The sequence below is a fragment of the Abrus precatorius genome, unplaced genomic scaffold (genome assembly GCF_003935025.1).
Source record: "Abrus precatorius isolate BTA unplaced genomic scaffold, Abrus_2018 Scaffold6, whole genome shotgun sequence".
Classification (NCBI taxonomy): Eukaryota; Viridiplantae; Streptophyta; class Magnoliopsida; order Fabales; family Fabaceae; genus Abrus; species Abrus precatorius.
The window spans coordinates 14273698-14294945 of NW_020874406.1; the positions used below are offsets into that span (position 1 = coordinate 14273698).

Sequence of the window (21248 nt, forward strand, 5' to 3'; positions counted from 1 at the left end):
AAGAAAAGTCAAAATATAATGGAGATACATGAATATCGTTATTATTTAAATAAAAATAACTATTATAAAGTTATTTCAAGCAAAAGTGAAGGTGATCATATTACTTTTGTTTTTATTTATTTGTTTAAATAGAAACGAAATTAGATCTTCCTTGTAATCAAATTGACTCACATCACATTCACATGTGCCACTACTAACTATGTTCTCGTTGTCGTTGATAGATACATGTAGTTTAAAACCCACAATTGAGAAATTAATCAAGCTAGCAATGGTAACTGCAATGGCCTTGTTTTCTCCTCCGACTCATTTCTCAACCGCACCTTCCAAAACCCATTTTATTTACAGTCCCTTCATCATTCTCAGACCCAACAGCCCTTTGTTTCTACTCTCACCCTTTAAGGTTTCAGCTCTCAATGAGGTTGGACCCATATCTTCAGTGCACAACAATGGGTCTGTTGCTGCAGTGGTCGCTGCTTTTGAGGACCCAAGATGGCTTGGAGGAACGTGGGACTTGACACAGTTTCAGAAAAATGGCAACCCTGATTGGGATGCTGTTATTGATGCGGGTCAGGTTATGAGTTTTACTGTAGATTTGTGTAATGTGTTCTTTGTAGTTAAGGATTCCTTGCTAATTGCTAGATATTTTAATTTGACTAGATTGAAATTTGAAACTATGTTCGATTTCTCGCGCATTTTGAACTCAAATTCTAAACACATGAACAGTTAATTTAAGGATTTGTTGTCATGATGCTTATTTTCCATCATCATTATTATTTTTAATACACACTTCCTCATCTAAGCGTGTGTGTGTGTAAGAGGAGAAAATGGCTTGAGGACAATCCGGAGTCATCAAGTAATGATAAGCCCATAGTTTTTGACACCACCATTATACCTTGGTGGGCATGGATGAGAAGGTTACATCTTCCTGAAGCTGAACTACTTAATGGTTAGTACTTGCTTAGTTCTGATTAATATTCTTGAAATTAGAGACTAATTAAATTGTTTTAATAAAAAGAATTCATTTCTGCTCATGCAGGTCGTGCTGCAATGATAGGATTCTTCATGGCTTATCTGGTTGATAGCTTGACAGGGGGAGGTGGAGTTGACCAAATGAGCAACTTCTTTTGCAAAATTCTTTTGTTCATAGCAGTGGCTGGAGTAGTTCTGGTTAGAAAGAATGAGGACATTGAAACTCTTAAGAAGCTATATATGGGAAGAGACTACATTTTGTGACAAGCAATGACAAGCAACCTGGAAGAATGAGAATTCAAGCACTTCCATAACAGATTAGAGGATTTTCTTTGTTTGGAGTTTCTCTTCTCCTTTGTCTCCCTTATATAGATTATGTCTTTCATCCTAGTACAGAAAGAATGATCCGATTGTTTTTGTATTTTTGCAATGAAGGAACTTTCTTCAGCATCCAGATTTCGGTTCTTGTTAACACGACATTTAACATACAAGCCAAGTAATAATAAAAAAACAATGATTCAAAGCGCCAATCTGAGAGCAAGATAAAGAAACACATCTAGCATTAACTTCACGTGTAGTTCTCAGGCAAAAGTGATGCTCAATTACTAAACTGTACTAACTAAACTAAACTCAAACAACAAAGGTAAAAAATGAGCCTATTGGAGAATGGATAGGTAAAGAGAAACAAAGTTTCTCAAACATTGATACAATTGCAAGTCTTTCCTTAAGCTTCCCAACCCCTCAAAAGAGTAGCACGAGCAACGCGGTTGACTCCTAGAGTGAAGGCTCCCATTCTCAAGTCACAGTTATGAATTTGACACATTGCCTTTATGTTCAGGAAAGCTTTAGTCATATACTTTTTAAGCTCATAGTTCACTTTCTCTTCGTCCCACATAAATCCCTGAATATTCTGCAGGACCCAAACATAGAAATTTTTAAATAAAAATTTTGCTTTCAAGTTAGCCTGAGGGTTTTGTTGATTGATCACATTACCTGAACCCACTCAAAGTAGCTTACAGTCACTCCACCGGCATTAGCATATATATCAGGTAATATAATGACTCCTTTCTTAGTCAATATCTGCAACAAAAGAAATCACTCACTTCCATTGTCTTATATCAATTCCGCACATCTCATCTCATTCTAAACAACAGAACAATAACCTTACCTCATCAGCATCTGGGTCAGTTGGATGATTTGCAGCTTCTATTATAAATTTCGCTTTCACATCACCAGCATTTTCCCTTCAACACCAAGAACAACATACAAGTTTCACAAAATATAAAAAAAGTAAAATTGATTTTCTTATAGATAAATAATGTTGATCCTTGGAATTAAGGTAAAAGATTAGTTGAAAAGAGAATCCAAAATGAGATTATTGTTGATGATTTCTGAACTTGGGTGACTTAGATAAACATACTTGTTGAGAACTCCTCCCAAGGCACATGGGATGAGCACATCACATTCATGCACAAGCAATTCATGTGGATCCATTGAATCTGCTCCTGCAAAGTCCATCAAACTTGCATTGCCTTCCTTGTGTTTCAGAAGAGCGGTGATATCAATTCCATTTGGGTTTCTAATGGCACCACTGATGTCACTCACAGCAACCACCTTACCCCCTCTCTCATGAATTGACTTTGCAGCCCATGAACCCACGTTTCCAAACCCCTAGACGGATAAGAGAGACAAATAATTATAATCATATACATCAAAGTGGGACTAATATCTATAATCAATGTCAATGAACCGTGATGATGGCATTGGTGGTGAAGTAATATTTACCTGGATAACAAATGTCATATCAGAAATTGACTTCCCGTATTCAGCAAACAAAGCCTCTGTGGCAAAAATCACTCCAAGTCCTGTGGCAGCCTCTCTTCCCAATGAACCTCCAAGATCCTGAAGGACAAAACATTTGAGAATGAAAACCAATATCTGAATATTAAGTATACAAAATTATCATTGGGTAGACAAGAAAAATTGTATATTATGCTTATCATACTTACAATAGGCTTCCCAGTCACAACAGCTGGTGAATGCCCATGAAACTTTGAATACTCATCAAGAATCCAAGCCATTGTCTGTGAAATATTGGACAAATGAAGATACTGTGATATATGAAACTACTAGCTGCTGTTGCTTGACATAAGAAATGTGCATAATTAAAGTATATATATAAGGACATTGAGTGAGTACTTGTGCATTAGTTCCCATATCAGGAGCAGGAACATCCCTCTGAATGCCAATGAGATCATGGATCTTTTGGGTGAAGACACGAGTGAGACGTTCTAACTCGCTTATGCTAAGGTCCCTTGGATTGCACCCAATGCCACCCTTTGCCCCTCCATAAGGAATGTCTGCTACTGCTGTCTTCCATGTCATTAGCTGAGCTAGAGCATTCACTTCATCAGGGTCAACCTGCCATCACAAAATACATACGAATATGTTTTTTATATTATGACATAATATTAAAAATAATACATTTTAGAAGTACATTAAAAGAACAAAATCAAATTTTAAAAAACCATAACTGGCGTTTTTATTCTCTTCTCTGTAAGTAACAAACAATATACACATGAGGAAGCAGCATAACCCTAAAAAAAACTGATATAAGTGTTTTCCCCTCCTTCCCTTCCCCTACAATTTTTTTAATAATTTTATAAAAAGTATTAATTGAAAATTTTAATATTTACTGGCTTAAATTTTTTTTAAAATATTTAAAATATTCTTTATGTAATAAGTGAAATAATAACAAAAAATGCTATAAGAAAATTTAGAATATTCAATCGATGCAACCTTCACAAAATTTAGCATATTAATATTAGCTTCAATTATAAGTATTTTGACGGCATTGATAAAAAAAAAAAGAGGTTATAATACAATAAAAATTACAGTGAAAGTGTATTAACAACGTTTCTTTCATTTAAAAACTATACACTTCACAGACTTTATTCTTCATTTCAAAGCTGATGTCATTTAAAACAATTTAAAGCTTGGTCAATTTTTTTGTCATATCATCGTTGAATAATTGTGTAAATAATTAATTCAAAAATATTCCAATTAACTGAATGAAAGAAGAAAAGATTAACTAGAAGTATAGTTAAAGGTATAATAAAATTTTACATTAATTAATAATTTAGCATGTATAAGTATATTATATCAATCTTTAAAAGCAATAATTTTGAAATAAAGGAATTTTTTAAAATAAAAATAAGCTTATAATTTTTAAAATACTATCCTACCTGTATTTAAGATTAAGTCATTTACAATAATAAGTTGAAGCAATGAATCTAAAAATGAAAACAAGCAATTGAAGAAGGGTCTTTTTTTATATGAGAAAAAAATAAAAAATACCAAAATACAGTATTTTGAAAAAAAAAACAAAAAATTTGAAAAAAGGCTGAGAGTTTGTTTGTTTTCTTTTTTAAATAGAGTTTTTTATTTTTGAAATTAAAAAATAAAAAAACTTACTTATTAATGTAAGTTTTAAAAACTATTTTTAAAAATTTTTTATTTTCAGTTTTTAAAACTGAAAAACAGAATTACTATTTAAGTGTTTTTGTTTCTATTTTTCTGTTTTTCTTTTTAAAACTAACAAAAGTTTAACTAAAAACAATTTTAAAAATTAAATTATCAAACAAATTAAATTTATTTTTTTTCCTAAAAACAGTTTTATAAAATAATTTTTAAAAATTAAAAATCAAAACTAAATCAAACAATTCCTAAATTTTGTATTATCTTTTTAAAAAACTCTAATCACAATTTTTTATTTTTAAAAGTTTTATTATTTTTTAAAAAATTGTGAGTGATAATTTTTTAATAATTTTTTTGAAAAATTGTCAACCACGATTTTTAAAACTTTATAACTCTCCGACCATCGTTAGTCACAATCTTTAAACTCTATATTTCTATAATTTTTTTAAAAACACTATCATATATATATACATATATATATATATATATATATATATATATCATCGTCCCAAAATCTGAATCTGGGTTCATGCACAACCAACAACATAGGTAGAAAAAACATGGAGAGAAAAATAAGAACCTCTGGGTGGTAACGAATTCCTCCTTTCATAGGTCCACGCGCATTGTCATGTTGGATCCTAAAACCAATATAGGAAGCCAACGTTCCATCATCTTTTGGGATCGTACATTCAACCTGCGAATCCAATACACAAACTCGTTTTAAGTAAATCCAAAAAGTGGGAACAATTAATAAACTTATACACACAAAAAAACAGAGAAGAAAAAAAACCTTGATTTCCCTGAAGGGAATTAGAAGGCTATTCTCAAGCTTAGTGTCCAAGCCAAGAATGCGTGCTGCACGTCGAAAGTTACGGTTTGTGGCTGCAAGAGCATTCATATCTAAATAGTGACAGTGAATTAAGATGATTCTGATTCTGATTCTGATTCTGATTCTATTCACTACAATAGTGAAAGTGAAGTGAATGGAGTTGTGCGTGCGAATGAAAAACTCTACACAAATCGACTATTAATTACGTTGGAGAAAGGGTAAAAGCGTAAGTAACTAATTAATCTATGCCATGCATATGTGACAGCATTCAATGCGAACAGGGTTTCAATGCAATCCACATTTACACAAAAATATACGCGTCAATGTATGGATGGCATTTTTTTACTGTAAAAATTATGTGCAAAATTACGTACTTTGTTCCCCTAAATTTTATAAAAATTATTTAAATTGCATACCAAAATCCCCTTTTTTCATATTTTGAAAGGATAAAAATATATAGAAAAGTATATATGATAAGCTGCCAACAAAGCTACACTTGGTACGGAGATAGTTCTCTTTGACCAAACCAACACCGCGTACCATGCTAAACTATCGGGTTGAGCGAGTTTTATTTTTATTTTTAAAGGAAAAGTTTAAAATTCACATACCTCTATTTCACTAATTATTTAAGTGAAACAAGATAAACACATTGAATTTTAAAAATGAGTTAGCTATAAGTATCATTTTTTTAAAATTTAAAATCATGAACAATTATATTTTTTATTAGCTAGATCCTAAATATGTGAAGGTCGTAAACTATACGGTAATTTTTACGACCAACCAATGCGTGCGCGCATAGAAGCGCTCATCGTTACTTTTTCTGGTTCGAAAGGTATATTTAACGTAGTTATGCCCGTATTTTCGACATAAAATATTTTAAAAAATAATATGTTCAATTTAATAAATCTGAATACATTATAATTCAATATCATTAATGCATTATTTAACAGAATAAAAAAATAAATAAACATCATTAATTTAATCAATAAATTCTTTAAATGGTTTTTATTTAAACAAAAAAATAGTAACGTGGGAGCTGCGGGCCGACCCATATCAAATTTACACACACGTCATGAATAGTAGATGGGTTTGAGCTAGATTAAAAAAGTTGAATTTATTCAAACTTTTAAATTTAAAGTTTAATTATTATTTTTTTCATAGATATATTCAGGCTGCACCAATTAAACCTACTAATTTTGTTGGCTTTAGCTTCGTGCTTAGAAAAGTTTTATAAGAAAAATGATTATGTGAAAGTGTGGCCAGCACATCCAGTGGAAAGAGAGGTGAGGATGAGGTCAATGCAAATTTGGATGACCCACTTGAGGAATTAATTGACAAAGAAAAAAGGGTCTCAGTGCCATTTAACTACCAATTGGATTGAGATGTATTAACAAATTAAATTCCACTCCCTTAGTGCTTTTCTTGAAAAAAAACATATACAATGTTGTGAATATGCTTGCCACTTTCTTATATGTCAACAATCCCTTGGTCCCTAATGTAAAACACACACAATTAGCATCATACAAATTTGTTCCAATAATGCATGGATCTAATTAATGCTTCGGTTCAAAGCTAATTGTGTAATTATTATGTGGGAAAAGAGAGCAATTGTGTCCAAGAGATTTAGATTATTATCATATATTACAGAATGAGGTAAGCCTGTGTTCATTTATCATTATTGTCCACGTTTACATGCATGGAATGTTAGAAATTTTTTGGATTTGAGTTTAACTTTATAAAATAGTTCAATGGATAATTGTGTTGTTTTAAATTTAATTATATAATTATATAATCTATAAATTTGAGAACTCTTATGTATAAATTTGTATTGAAAACAAAGTTTGATTGATAAGGATACATAAAAATGCTAGCAAGATAAATTTTTGTTTGTTTTGCTGCACGTAATCATGACATCACAAGCGTGGCATGGAATTCCTTCTCAAATTAAATGAAGGACAACTATATGGACCGGAAGCTTCTAAAATTTTCTAGGTTTTAAATTAATCTCAAATTAAAAAACCTTATAATATTTTCACAATAAACTTCTTTCTATTTTACTCTATCATATTACTCACCTTATCATTTTTTTTCTTCTCTTCATATTTCTCTAACTTATAATAAAAATTATAGAAAACTTCTGTACAAAAAACATTTCTCAATAACTATATATACCCTTAAATTTTCAGGGTCACAGAGGACATGAATATTGACCTTAACTTTTATATTAAGTAGGGTTTTGGTCTAGTCTTCATTATGCCTATTTCTTTTTTGAAAAAGAGAAAGCATTACATAATCTTGCTTGATTTAAATATAAAAACAAATTCTACCCCCAACTTCTATAACGGGTATCCCTTGATTTTATTTCTTTTTGAGGAAGTAATCTAAATTGTTGTAAGCTTGTTGGATATAATATGCACTGGTTGGCTGAACAAGCTTAAATTCAGGAGTAGCATCAACTTTTTTGCCTTTTTCAGTAGCATCTCAGAATTCCGTAAGGGGCAGGTAACCAACATATATAGGTACACATATTGGGACATAGATTTGTGGTGAAGTTCCATATGTAATCAACTTCAATCTTTTTTGTGTTATCTAAGAATTCCGTATGAGCTAGGTAACTAATGTAGTTGCATAGTGGCACATTAATCTGTTAAAGCCTAAATTCATGCAAATCACATCCAATCTACATAATGACGAAGAGACATTGCGAAGAAGACTAATAATAATAATAATAATAATATTTCCGTTTAACAAAACTAGCAATTGGACGTCCAATAGTGATTGATTGAAACGGAAGCACACAGTGAGTGATTCAAGAAAATCTTATTTGCAAGGTCAGGATTTTATATCCTAAAGTTTAATATGTATTGAGAAAAATTTTAAATATGAATAATCGATTTGCACTATATTAGTCCCGTGTTATGAGGATATATGCTAAACATTTGTGATGCTCTATTAGTTGCTGCATGAGCATGGTCTTTTGATAAAAGCATGTCTTTATACTTGACAACGCTTCTCAAGTCCTAAAATGATCAACCTAGAAATCATTCTTGCCAATGAAGATAATCAGGGAAGTTCATCGATACAAATGGGATTGGTGCATATTTGGACTTTTTATTTAAATAATATATTTTTTAAAAATAGATTTTTTAAAATAGATTTTTTTAAACTAATTTCTTATTTGATGTATTTTTTTTTATCACGTTAGCAGTAATATCATCTCTGTATCTTCTTATAATGACTGATATTACTCAGAAATTGACACTCTGAACATAAGATATGAGATAGAGCGATAGTAATGTGATATTTCTCGTTTGGAGGGGCCCACTTACTTTCTTTACCTACATAGAAGAAGATCTAACTTACTTCTATATTGAAATCTACTCTCTTCATTAAATTCCAAAACTAGGTCCATATTTTACTGAAATCATCGCTATCACTTTTCCTAAAAGGAAATGCTTCGGTGCTTCACTGAAATAGAAATTGACATTCTAAACTAGGCTTCTTGTTGTAATATTTAAACTTCTACCTTGTTATCCCAATTCCTGGTAACTCTAAGAAGTGCTCCAACACATGCCATTTGATGTCCTCCCTCAAAGTCTTGGAACCGTTCCTTCTGAACTATGTTCTAAACATCCAAAATGGGAATCCACAAAATTATGAAATCCCCTTTCTTGAAATTTTTTATTTCATTGCTTGGGTTTTCTTGCAACCTGCCTATGGATGGATTAAAAGCAAAATCTCATCTTGAACGCAAGATCCGATAAGAACAGCATCACCTATTTCTACTTGGCCCCTCTGAACAAGTATGTACATGGCAAGATAAAATATCATGTTACTATCGTTCCATCTTCTCCGATACATATCAGATATACTACTGTAAGACCATAGACTATTAAAATAATAATAATAATAATTTATTATCGTCTAGGGAGGAACATATTACTACTGACATAGCAAAACAAATACACAGGACATTAGTTTAAAAAAAAAACTATTTTAAAAATTTGTTTTTAAAAATATATTCTTTAAATAAAAAAAGCCGCATATTTGTGTACATGTGTTTCCAATGCCGTTAGGTAAAAATGCTATTCCCATAAGTAATACAAAGTAAATTATTAAAATAAGTTAAAAGAGTTAATAAGAGCAACAAGAAATAAATTTTTGAGAAGTCTTCATAGACAATATAACAAATTATAAATTTTTTCATAAATTAAAAACAACTTATTTTTTAATTTTTTTGGCACTTTTTTATTTATCTTTTCTAAAATTTAAGTAAATTAGTTGTTTTTAACTTATGATAGAAAATTTATTTAATTTTTATGTTAGTTTTTTTATTGTAAAAATTCCTCTATAAATTTATCTAAACTGAAACATAATTAATTATCATTACTGCAGTCTAGTTCTTTTCCCTTTATACATCCAAAGAAAAAGGCAATAGAAGATTAACCTTAAAGATAATGTTTTATAACCTGGAGTATCATTCTTGGACTGAATATTGTAAGCCCTGATAAATTATTTAAACAGAACGATTCCCTTTAACTAGAGAACTGACCCTTGTTCCGTTTTTTCTAATAGATATTATACATGTAACAACTTAAAATTGTGTAAGTGGCAACTGCACAATGTGATGTTCTGTGCATAATAACCAAGTCCAATTATTCTTGAGTTTTAGTCAAGAAATCTTTTGGTGTTTTTGGTGGATGATTGTCACATCTTTTAGAGTTTCATCTCCAAAGAAAATTCCAAAAGATTGGATCAAAGTCTCTCATAGTGATATTCCTCTTGGAAGTTAATTTTTTTAATAATACTTGGGCCAGTTCCCTACCATTGCTCAGTTTAGTTATACTGTTATTTACCATGTTCACTTTCATCAATAAAAATTCAATGCAGGTCTTCAACGACTACGGTCATGACTGAGAGTGGGAATGTGGGATAGAGAGGAAAAGGGCTTGCTTCAATATCCAAAATACTAAATTCAGTTTGGTATCCCTTAAAATTGGAGGTAATAAATCTAGAGTCGAATTACAAATTTTAATATATTTTTTAATAAAATTTACTCCAGTTTTAGGGGGATATCAAAACTTATCCTATAAGGCTATATTTAATTGATTGAATGGAATAAAGTTAGCGTTAATGTTTGAATTATTTAAGTAACAAGATATGGAATCAAACATGAAATTTGTTACATCTGGTTTTATTCAATACCTATAAATAGAGCAATTGTATATATATTACATATTTGTACAGTTTTTATAACAAAGAGTGAGATTAGAAAAGAAATAGAGAAATGTGGGATAAGATGGTTGGTATGATGGAAAGAAAGACAAAAAAAAATATTGTATGAATAATGTAACATTATAACTTAAACCCCTTTATTATTTACTAATCTCCTTATCATGCATTCCCCTTATATCCAAAAAAGAAAAACATGAAAAATTTCCTCCACTTCATCATAAAACATCAAAATAATGATATATAATTCTATTTCATCATCATTAAATATCCAAAATAGCCCACAGGACAAGGGTGTCCTTTGAGAAAGGCTAGGGACATGTGGGACATTGCAATAGGCCCCTTATCTAGCATCAACTCAGGAAATAAATTAAATCATGCATTGTTCCCTCTTCCAAATGCATATATAAAACCTTCAATCCATTTCTTACTGAAGCCAAGCCAATAACTCAGTAGTGTTTATAGCAACAATGGCTAACAATAACATCCATACTACAACAAACAACTTGACAAACTTGTCAAGTTACTTCCATTCCCTTTGCCAAACTCCTCAAAGGCTTAGAAAAAGAATGCTAGCCACTTGGACCCCAGACCAAGAACTCAACCAAGTGAGGCAAAGGTCTGGGGCAGACATGAAGAGGAATCTCAAATGGTATGATCTTGTAGCTCTTGGGCTTGGAGGAATGCTAGGTGTTGGTGTGTTTGTCACAACTGGCTCTGTAGCCCATCATCAATCTGGTCCATCAGTTTTCATATCCTATATTATAGCTGGACTTTCAGCTCTTCTATCCTCTTTTTGTTACACTGAATTTGCTGTTCAAGTCCCAGTAGCTGGTGGTGCTTTCAGTTATTTAAGATTAACCTTCGGTATAAAAACTTTTATTCTAGTTTATGGATTTTTCTTGGATTTTTTTTATTACTTGATTCTCTTTCAACCCATTGATTTAATTTCACTTCTTTATCATCTAAGACTTTTGAATTGGTGATGTAGGAGAATTTGTGGGATACTTTGCTGGGGCAAATATACTAATGGAGTATGTGTTCTCAAATGCTGCTGTATCAAGGAGTTTCACAGAGTATTTGAGCTTTGCATTTGGAGAAAATGATCCAAACGTGTGGAGAGTGGAAATGCATCATTTGCCAAAAGACTATAACATGTTGGATTTCCCAGCCGTGGCTCTTATTTTTCTTCTCACTCTCTGCTTGTGTCATAGGTTAGATTTATTTCTCACTTTTCACTCCAGTGAGATGTGTCACTTATCACTTTTATTAGCTTGGTGATTCATTGGATGAAAAATTTAATATATTATCTTGTTATGAAACAAATAAACTCCTTTTGTATCTATTTTTGGTTTGTTTTCTTAAGGGTTTATATTTCTTGATCAAGCAAAGTTGAGCCGTTTTTAACATAATTGACTAGATTTAGTGGATTATGAAATGGTAGTAGTCCGTTATTTTTATTCATATATTATTTATTGGTTGATTGCAGTACCAAGGAAAGCTCCATATTGAACTTCATCATGACAGTCTTCCATGTGATTTTCTTTGGATTTATCATTGTGGCTGGTTTTTGCAATGGAAGTGCCAAAAACTTAGTCAGTCCAAAAGGACTAGCACCTTTTGGTGTTAGGGGTGTTGTAGATGGAGCAGCTAAAGTCTACTTTAGCTATATAGGCTATGACTCAGCTTCAACCATGGCAGAGGAGATCAAAGATCCTTCTAAGAGCCTGCCAATTGGAATTGTGGGTTCAGTTCTTATAACCACTCTGCTTTATTGCCTAATGGCTCTATCTTTGTGTATGATGGTTCCTTACAACAAGGTCAGTAGTGTAGTATTCTACATTAATTTTCAACAAATGTTTATATCACTTCACAAGTTTAGTTTTAAGCAATTAAAGATAATAAAATTTTATTAAAAAAAAATATTATGTAATAACTATTTGTTTAATAAAATTTTACTACTACATACACATATATAAATGTACTTTTGTTTTTTAGTGGGTAGTGATAAGTGATGAAGCAATTATTCGTGTGATTTTAATAGATATCAGATAAAGCATCATTTTCAATCGCTTTTGTTAAGATTGGATGGATGTGGGAGAGCAAAGTTGTCGGGGCAGGTGCAAGTTTGGGTGTAGTGGCTTCTCTCTTGGTTGCCATGCTAGGCCAAGCTAGATACCTTTGTGTTATAGGAAGGGCCCGTTTAGTGCCATCTTGGTTAGCCAAAGTGCACCCTTCAACAGCCACCCCATTGAATGCCACAATCTTTTTGGGTAAGCATATTTTTAATATATTTCTCCTAATTAAACTTCAACAACATTAATTATGTCCATTTGTTTTTTCCACTTTTATATCCTTTCTTTTCGTGGATAATGTACACTTGACAATCAGTAGCTACTAGCTAGTAGTTAATCGAGTTTTACTAACTTAAAATAAAATTAATTTTATTTCAGTAACCAATGAAAAATCTAAAACAAAAGGAGAAAATGTAGTCTAATTAATGAATGAAAAAAAACAAATAGAAGAAGAAAAATGGGAAAGAAACGATGAATGTTTATTCTTTTTGTTGATGTAGGAGTTTGCACAGCAAGTATCGCGCTTTTCACTGAGCTTGACATTATAATTGAGTTGGTCAACATCGGCACGCTCTTGGTGTTCTACTTGGTGGGCAATGCTCTAATATACCGTCGATATGTAATCACTAGTCATACCCCACCTTTGCACACACTCTTGTTCCTATTACTCTTTTCACTTAGTGCTCTAGGCTTCTCCCTTTCGTGGAAATTCAATCAGCAATGGTGGGGTCTGCCATTGTTTGGTGGTTTCATGATCACCGTCACAGCTTTTTTCCAACACAAAGTGCCTCTTAGCCATGCCCAAGATGCTGATTGGTGTGTGCCATTCATGCCTTGGCCAGCTGCCCTTTCAATCTTTCTCAATGTTTTCCTCATGGCCACACTGAAATTCCTCTCTTTCCAAAGGTTTGCTATGTGGGCATGTTTCATTACCATCTTCTATGTCCTCTATGGTGTTCACTCCACTTATCAAGCTGAAGAAATTGAGATGGGTGTTACTGTTAATCAGGTGAATTCAACTACATGCAACTTACAAAGTAAGGTAGAAGTTTAAGTGCTTTAATTAGGTGAGGCAGCTCAATTTGTGTGGGGCTGTGTGCTGATTTAATTTTAACTCTTCTCCCTTTGCCGGTCTCCCCAAAACGACACTACTATTAATGCAACTTACCATAAAAAGTGTATATATGTAAATACCATGGTATATAGAGAGGGAATCAATTTTCTAAGGACATGTTGCATAGGCCCTTCCCATTTGATACTGATGTTTCTGATATTTAAATGCATGCTCTTCAAGAAACAATATCATTCTTTAGAAGTGGGAAAGATGATTAAGATCAATTCTCTAAAAGGGGTGGCAACGATGGCGCAATACTGTGAATAGTGCTGAAACATTCTTTTCTTTTCTTCTTTTCGGCGGTACATATGACACATGGGTCTGTATAGTCAATTCGGCCCAGTTAGCTATGGGTTAAAACAATTTCGACATGCCAACGTAGCAATGCTTACATCAATATCACTTTTGCGGCTTTTTTTTATGTATGATTTTTTTTTTAAATTCAAAAAATTATAAGATTTTTTTATAAAATTACGAAAATATAGTTATTTTTAAAATCACCGTTGACAAATTTTGATAAAAAATCATATTTTTAAAAATATTTAATTATTATTTTAAAAATTACTATCGACAACTTTTACTTTTTTTAATATTTTTTTAGAAAAATTGTATGACAATTTTTGACATTTTATCACTTTTAATTTTTTATTTTAAAATTTTTGTATTTACATAAAAAATTGTCATTAACTATTTTTAAACTTCATATTTTTATAATTTTTTAAAAAACAACATAGTTTTATATATATGATTTATAAAAATCATATATAAAAAATAATCCTCACTTTTGCTCCAATGTTCCGATGCCTAGAAACCAGTGTCAAGAAGTCATGGAATTGGACATGGACCATGGTGGATTGAACTCACTGTCCGCTCTGATTAACGGATTTAGCCCTTAAATCTAACTTTTTGAGCTCAAATAATTTTTATAAAATCGTAAAACAACTTTTAAGTTTGTGGATTAGAGGACTCTTTGCGAGTTAACTTGTATTAAACCAATTAAACTTCAATTTAGATAGGCGTGGCCTAAAAGTTTTTCCATAATTTTTAAAACCAGTTTTATATTGGGCAATTTGGTTGACACCCGTAGAAATAAGGATGTTAAGCCCTTATGGGTTAGGTTAAAGAGATTTAATCAAACAAATTTTTTAATTTGATCACTGATGATTCTGTCGAGACTGAATTGACTTGACATTTAGATAAAATGCATAAATTTTACTTACACATTATTGGATTATTAAATTTTAAAAGTAAAAATTAAAATATATTTCAAAATAACTGATGCCAATACAACATATTTTGCAATGTGTGTTAATTTAGGCTAAAAGGTCCAATAATTTATCACTATTTTCTTCTTTTTTTTTAAAATATTAAATGATATCCGAGTTAGATTCATTGGACCAAATTGAAGTGTAGCTCAAAACGAACTTAAAAATATACCCAACATGGATTTTCAAGAGTCCAAAACAAGTATTTCGATATTTTAAATACTCGTTAACCTGCCTATTTCAAAGTAAATAAAATGCTGTAACTACGAAAATTTTGTTATCCGAATAAGAAAAACGATAACATGCCTCGGCTCTCAAAAAATAAAATCTGACACAAACATAAAAAAAAAAAATAAAACTGGTGAAATAACGAGAATACACATTTTATAAAATAAAAATAATGAGATAATACAATATTGAAAAATTACAACAGAATGAACCACGAGTGAGAATGTTAAATAGTAACTCAATGGTCTGTTTTCTAATTTCCACCAACGGACTACCCTCATAACCCACTGAAGTAGAATCGAAAAGATAGAAGAATAAATTGTCAGTACCTCTTATACAAATGAGTTGTCAAAATTGACCTCACAACAAAGTTGGATATTTAGCATCTAGAAAATCTCTGAGAGTTCGAGCAGCTTTATGACCACCCATTAATTCCGCAAGCTTCTCTACAGGAAGAAGTGCAAGTTCTGCCAAGCTCTTGCACCCATCCATTATGGCCCTGTAGTTTGAATCTGTTACACCTGGAAGTCGTCTTAGGAACTCCACAGCCGATGTGTTGTAATTTTCAGCCCTGTGACAGCAATAAATCACTAAATTTATATTGAGAACAAAAAATGAATCAGTTCGAATGAGTCGGAGCTCTTCAGTTCTAAAATAATGTTTCATATAATTACAAACAATATATTCAGGGGACCCATGTGATCATCTTCCTGTAATGTGAAGGACACGTTTTCACTTCATCCTAGGAAGAGTTCCAACTCGAGAAACCAACATACCTCACGTCATTTTCCACGATTCCATCTTCCGAGGGGACACCCACTCTGATTGCTTTCGTTTCATCAGGCTCGTCTTGATTTGCCTTCAGCGAAGCAAATATCTCAGCAGTAGCATGCAAACTTCGAGACCAGATTATTCTTAGCCGAGGAAAGTGTAGAGCAAGCAATGACAACTTTGATATAATGCTTTTTGGTGTCACATCATCCCCAATATCACTAGCAGACTGGAAAAGATATTCATGAAAGGTCTAATGTCATTCGCAACTTCACATAAAAATACTAATCTTATGCAATGCAATAGAAATATACAATGGTTGAATAATCATTTCTATCAAAGCCAAAGAAACAAAGAACCAGCAGAAATGATATATTATTGAGGTAAAAAAAAACCTGGAATGAAAAGCTCTTGTCCTGTGAAAACTCAATCAAGAGGACAGGTATCCTGTAATACCGCACCATTGTCTCCACCTGGTGATATAGTCGACCTGATGTGAAGCTCATAAAGAGATCTTGAATACTTTTCCTTTCCACACAAATTAATGGTGATAGAATATAGTCACCAACTTCTAGGGTCACAGGAATGATGCGCATTCCCTTCTGATGAAGAACATTCGGAAGGCTGCTCATGAACTCCCGCATGTCCACAATGACCTGAAATGTTGAAATTCCCAAACTATAAATTATCTCGAAAGTATAAGAATCAAAGACCATACATCGTATGTAAGAAAATATCAGACACCTGCATTTCTTTATCAACCTCCTTTCTCCCCCCTGCCTTTCTGGTTATGGAATTATGAGGAGTAATTGAATCTAACACTAAATTTGAACTCTGATAGAACAGCCAAAGAAAAAAAATCAGAAACTGTTTATTAATGGAAGAAAATGCTACACCAATATACTATGCGACATACCCTCTCTGATTAACAGCAGGGATATCCACCAGACAAAAAATAAAGGCAAACAAAGGAAAATGAAACCAGTAAAGAACAAGTTTGAACAACATGCCACTCCATCTTGCTCCACAGAAAGTAATAGTGTCCAAAACAATGGACCCAGGCCAGGAAGCAACCGACAACAAAATGAGAAACAAACTAGGAAAAGTAGAGAAGTAAAACAAACCTGGTCAACTGGAATCATCATCATAGATTTTTGCCTAATCAAAGATTCAAATGCTCCATTCTCTCTACTAATACTAGCCTTGAACTTCTGAACCTCAGTTGAATCTTCATAGAAAAGAAAATATACTTTCAACCTTTTGGAGGGATTCTCAGCTTTGTACACTTCAATTTCCCTAACGAAAGCCATGTCTGGATGGTAAACAATGATTATAGAGGGCTTTAATATATCCAGTATAGGCTGATCACTTTCTAGAGCATAAAAATGTACTGGTGGTAATGGCTTCCCATTTCTTACTGCAGCATCAAGGTTAGTATGCCTTCGAAGAACTATGTTGTCCACAGATGTCCCACCCTGCACAGCTTCACAAAGTCTAACAGCAGTGACAGGATTAGCCTCATCTGCATGAACTTTATTTTTGGAATCAAACATCCTGATTTTATCACTTGTTGGTTCCTCTTCATTATTGTTCTGAACTCTAGAGCCATCAACAATGACTGGGCTAGTTCTATCCCCCACTTTTCTCTTTCTTTTTGCATGACCCCTTCCACCAAATTCAGACTGAGGGTTATCCTCAACAAGGTCATTTTCAGCAAGATTTCTTAGCTCCGATGCTGCTGCCAAAAGTGCATCGTGCTCCTGCTTACTAATGCTGGTGGTTTCTGCATTCTGAGCAGGTGTTATGGGAGTAACTCCATCAAGAATCCCAAAACCTTTGGGATCCTTGGGCTTCTTATTCTTATTCTTATTCTTATTCTTGTGTGCAATGTCACGCAGCTGTACTTTGTTCAGTAAGTACTTTTTCCATTCTTCATGCATGACCTTCAAGAATAACAAATAGTAAACAGGGTATGAAAGTCAGTTTTATCTAGTCCAGTTGGTTGTCAGCCAATAGAAACTATGAAAAGGAATCTATACCTGCAAACCTTAATCATAATTGCAAAAAGCATCAGGCTATACACAGCAAATATATAGCACACCAAGTAACTTCTAATAGCAATCTATTATAAACATATAGCAAAATCATCAAAATGAACAAGAAATCACATTGAAGATAATATAATAAGAAAGGCTTTCAACAGCTTTCAGCATTCAAACTACAGATTAAAGTTAAAATGCAGCACTTACATTGCCAATCTGTGGTCACAGTGCTAGTAATGAAAGCTAAGAAACTGCAATATATTTCATAAAATTAAAAGGCACTTAATTGGGTGCATCCATGCCCCACTATGCCATTGCCACCTTTTACAGGATCCATGGAAGTCGTCACCCATCGACATTATAAACTACAATAAAAAGAACCAAGGACCTAAAGTCATTGGCCAAAAATTGATTTGAGAATTTTTCGCTTCCCAACCTCTCCTTAAATCTTCTAGTAAGTAGTAATGTAGTTATCCAACTATTGCCATCAACAATGTCAATTCCATATTACTTTGCCTCAAAATCTTTTTAAAACTACAACAAATTTTAGCCAAGGAAATCATGTATTTCAGAAAGGATTCAGCGAAGTCTGGTTAAATTTGGCAGCGAATATTGAAGCTGATGAGCTCGCAGACCATATAAATTTTATTACTATCACCAATTAAACTGAGTGAAGAAAATAGAAAAAGTGACATTGAGATTACACTTTGTAAGACAACATATCACAAGGAGAGGGGGGGGGGGGGGAACACCTTTTTTGGACTGTTGGTGATGCATTCTTCCAGCTGCAAGCATGACCTTTCATCTTTACATGCCACTAATACAATGCCATTATTGGTGTCTTCACCTTCAGCCAATGCTTCTTCTCTCAACCCACCTTGCTTTTGTCTTTCCTCTTCTACCTCCTCGAGAACCTCCTATAATGACATAACCAAGAGTCAGCCCAAAATATCAAACATATATCAAGTTCAACCAAAACAAGTAAGCTAAAAACATAGGAACTGAAACAATACCACATTAATCTTTGTTAGTCTCACATATCAAATCAATCAAAATGAACATACGCCAGAGACTTTCTAGAATTGGAACTCACAGACTCACACGTAAGACCTTCCACTTTGGTGCTTCTTCCAAGACTTCCTCCAAAACTGAGCCAGCATTTGAACCAGTCGATGAAGTACCACCAAATGCTACACAACGCAAGCATTAAAATAAAAATTAATCTGACAAAAATGCCATCCTACACTTGGCATGGCATGCCACATCCTCTCATTATTTTTTTAATGTTAATTTTCTATGGAGTTAACCAATGTAACAGAATCAAGATCCATGCCAGAATAAAACACCAAACAGAACATAATAATACAATTTTACCTTCTTCAATGTCTTTGTCATCACCCTTGACCTTTCTCTGTTTGTTTTTGACACCCTTACTAGACCCATCAAATTTCACACCATCCGACCTTGCAAGATGAAAAACTCGTTTCTTTGCTAAGTCAAATATCTTATAGCTTGCCTCCGCAAATATCCAAACAGATCGAAAACTCTCTGACACTCTCAGGGTATCCAAATATTTCAAATAAGTCACTGCATCATACCTATCAAGACGAAGCCACACAATCAGTCCCTACAGTAAGGAATACATTCTTCACCCGAAAAATTTAAAGCTAAAATTCCAACTACCGAGGTTACTCCAACAACAAAATCCATTGAAGACAAATAAAATGCCACACGTATATTACCCAAATACCAAGGCTATCTGTCCTCACACCTCACAATTTGAAAGTTAAACTTAACACTATAGCTTATTTATACTATACCCACAAGACAAATGAATAACGCAACGCAATCAATGAAAGACCTGACTAGATAATCCAACAATTTCCTCAGGGTCTTAAGATCTGAGACGAGCTGCTTAGTCTTTTTCCCCAAAGTATGCCAAATTGGATCTAACTGTCTCCTCACAATCTCATCAAAGGACTTGAACAACCCGTTCTCCACCGTCAAATCCTCCACGTCAACCTTGTTGGTCTTCCTCATCTCCTTCAAGCACGCATCCATTACCTCAACAATCGCTTTCTGAATCCCCACCATGTACTTCGTCATTGGCACCCTTACATCCACCACCTCCGGCGGATCCTTCTCCAGTTCCTCCGAAACGTACACCTGAAACCTCGGCCACAGGTGCAGCTTCCGCACGTGCAGACACTTCATCGCTCGCTCCGCCTTCGCGAACCCCGACACCATCGCGTGCGGTTTGTCGGAAAACGCCCGAACATAAGCGTCACGGTTGAGTGACCGGAAAATCCTAACTATGAACGCTTCGGTGGAGGTCTCGGAGAGCGAGTGCGCGTTGAGCAAAACGAGTCCCGAGATTTTGGAGGTTGGAAGCTTGTTAGTTAAGAGATCGACGATCAGGATCCGCGGCGTGATGAAGAAGATGTTGCCAGAAGAGTAGAGAGCGTGGCGGTGGTGAGCGGGGAGATCGGCGGTGATTTCGGCAGGAATTTGGTTGAATTGGGGGTTTAGGGTTTTGAGGTCGAAAATGATTCTGGATTTGAGGGAAGTGGATGGAGGAAGGAGGAGAAGAGTGCCCTGAGAAGAAGAGTGTAGAAGGAGAAGCGAAGAAACAAGCTTCGACAGAGAGAGACCCGAAGAAAGCACCACGAGACCGCCATTAGAATCTTCTAGAAGCTCTGTGATTATGTGCTCGTGGAATTGAACCATCGATTACACTCTGCTCGCCCAAACCAGTTTCGCGCGCGGTTGTTTATTTCCACTTTACCGCGAAATCGACTCAACTCAAGTCTCTGCTTAAGTTGGGCCGGCTCATTCACCCATTTTGGGGATTGGGTTGGTCCAATGACTAATTGAGGCCCATCAAATCTTTTTCCATTTTCATTATACTATTTCTAACTACTTAGTATGGAGTTCGCATTCCTACAAAACAAGGTTTTAGCCGGCATTCATGGGTTGTGTTGGCTATAAGTTTTAATATAAAAAGTAACTTCACTCAATCAAAATTTTATAGGTTAAGTTGGATTAGTTTTGATAAAATTTTTGTTTCAACTTAAATCAGAAAATTAAATTAAATAGTCATGTTAGCATATACAATATTATATAAAAAAATAAAAATTTTACTTATAATTAATAGTTCAATTCTAATATTTCAAATAATAAATCTATTAAAAACAATAAAAATTTATTTATTTTAAAATATAATATAGTACGAATAGTTTAATATTT

The 21248-nt window shown here is 33.5% G+C and overlaps 4 protein-coding genes across 5 annotated transcripts; 2 read left to right on the forward strand and 2 right to left on the reverse strand.

Annotated features, from left to right (window-relative positions):
• Nucleotides 1-250: 250 nt before the first annotated feature.
• On the forward strand, nucleotides 251-1354 carry LOC113868509 (light-harvesting complex-like protein 3 isotype 1, chloroplastic). The gene is made up of 3 exons (XM_027504154.1): nucleotides 251-571; nucleotides 817-946; nucleotides 1037-1354. Exons 1-3 carry the CDS (start codon nucleotides 269-271, stop codon nucleotides 1231-1233), a joined length of 630 nt encoding a protein of 209 aa, XP_027359955.1. The 5' UTR covers nucleotides 251-268; the 3' UTR covers nucleotides 1234-1354.
• A 339-nt stretch (nucleotides 1355-1693) lies between these two features.
• On the reverse strand, nucleotides 1694-5344 carry LOC113868507 (glutamate dehydrogenase 2). Its single transcript, XM_027504152.1, has 9 exons — nucleotides 5237-5344; nucleotides 5027-5140; nucleotides 3169-3390; nucleotides 2979-3053; nucleotides 2755-2871; nucleotides 2390-2640; nucleotides 2138-2213; nucleotides 1963-2049; nucleotides 1694-1879 (listed from the first exon to the last, which is right to left on the reverse strand). Exons 1-9 carry the CDS (start codon nucleotides 5342-5344, stop codon nucleotides 1694-1696), a joined length of 1236 nt encoding a protein of 411 aa, XP_027359953.1.
• A 5633-nt stretch (nucleotides 5345-10977) lies between these two features.
• On the forward strand, nucleotides 10978-13636 carry LOC113870233 (cationic amino acid transporter 6, chloroplastic-like). The gene is made up of 5 exons (XM_027506826.1): nucleotides 10978-11374; nucleotides 11499-11721; nucleotides 11997-12327; nucleotides 12552-12780; nucleotides 13083-13636. Exons 1-5 carry the CDS (start codon nucleotides 10978-10980, stop codon nucleotides 13634-13636), a joined length of 1734 nt encoding a protein of 577 aa, XP_027362627.1.
• Nucleotides 13637-15331: 1695 nt separating this feature from the next.
• Nucleotides 15332-20777, reverse strand: LOC113868833 (DNA repair endonuclease UVH1). Of its 2 annotated transcripts, XM_027504765.1 has the most exons (10): nucleotides 19864-20777; nucleotides 19377-19600; nucleotides 19104-19192; nucleotides 18755-18919; nucleotides 17435-17903; nucleotides 17058-17377; nucleotides 16705-16794; nucleotides 16356-16616; nucleotides 15966-16189; nucleotides 15351-15760 (listed from the first exon to the last, which is right to left on the reverse strand). In XM_027504765.1, exons 1-10 carry the CDS (start codon nucleotides 20727-20729, stop codon nucleotides 15550-15552), a joined length of 2919 nt encoding a protein of 972 aa, XP_027360566.1. In that variant the 5' UTR covers nucleotides 20730-20777; the 3' UTR covers nucleotides 15351-15549. The 2 variants fall into 2 exon arrangements, with proteins under 2 accessions (XP_027360565.1, XP_027360566.1); XM_027504764.1 differs by having other exon boundaries at nucleotides 15332-15760; nucleotides 17085-17903.
• Between the last annotated feature and the right edge of the window lie 471 nt (nucleotides 20778-21248).

What these genes read in the sequence shown, in the direction of transcription:
- LOC113868509 (XM_027504154.1), top strand. Translation starts at nt 269, where the DNA reads ATGGTAACTGCAATGGCCTTGTTTTCTCCTCCGACTCATTTCTCAACC. An exon ending in CTGTTATTGATGCGGGTCAG is followed by an intron (nt 572 to 816) that starts GTTATGAGTTTT and finishes TGTGTGTGTAAG; the next exon opens with AGGAGAAAATGGCTTGAGGA. An exon ending in TGAAGCTGAACTACTTAATG is followed by an intron (nt 947 to 1,036) that starts GTTAGTACTTGC and finishes CTGCTCATGCAG; the next exon opens with GTCGTGCTGCAATGATAGGA.
- LOC113868507 (XM_027504152.1), bottom strand. Translation starts at nt 5,344, where the DNA reads ATGAATGCTCTTGCAGCCACAAACCGTAACTTTCGACGTGCAGCACGC. An exon ending in TTCCCTTCAGGGAAATCAAG is followed by an intron (nt 5,141 to 5,236) that starts GTTTTTTTTCTT and finishes TTGGATTCGCAG; the next exon opens with GTTGAATGTACGATCCCAAA. An exon ending in TTGTGACTGGGAAGCCTATT is followed by an intron (nt 2,872 to 2,978) that starts GTAAGTATGATA and finishes TTTGTCCTTCAG; the next exon opens with GATCTTGGAGGTTCATTGGG.
- LOC113870233 (XM_027506826.1), top strand. Translation starts at nt 10,978, where the DNA reads ATGGCTAACAATAACATCCATACTACAACAAACAACTTGACAAACTTG. An exon ending in TTATTTAAGATTAACCTTCG is followed by an intron (nt 11,375 to 11,498) that starts GTATAAAAACTT and finishes TTGGTGATGTAG; the next exon opens with GAGAATTTGTGGGATACTTT. An exon ending in ACTCTCTGCTTGTGTCATAG is followed by an intron (nt 11,722 to 11,996) that starts GTTAGATTTATT and finishes GGTTGATTGCAG; the next exon opens with TACCAAGGAAAGCTCCATAT.
- LOC113868833 (XM_027504764.1), bottom strand. Translation starts at nt 20,729, where the DNA reads ATGGTTCAATTCCACGAGCACATAATCACAGAGCTTCTAGAAGATTCT. An exon ending in AGGTTGATAAAGAAATGCAG is followed by an intron (nt 16,617 to 16,704) that starts GTGTCTGATATT and finishes TCAACATTTCAG; the next exon opens with GTCATTGTGGACATGCGGGA. An exon ending in ACAAGAGCTTTTCATTCCAG is followed by an intron (nt 16,190 to 16,355) that starts GTTTTTTTTTAC and finishes TATCTTTTCCAG; the next exon opens with TCTGCTAGTGATATTGGGGA.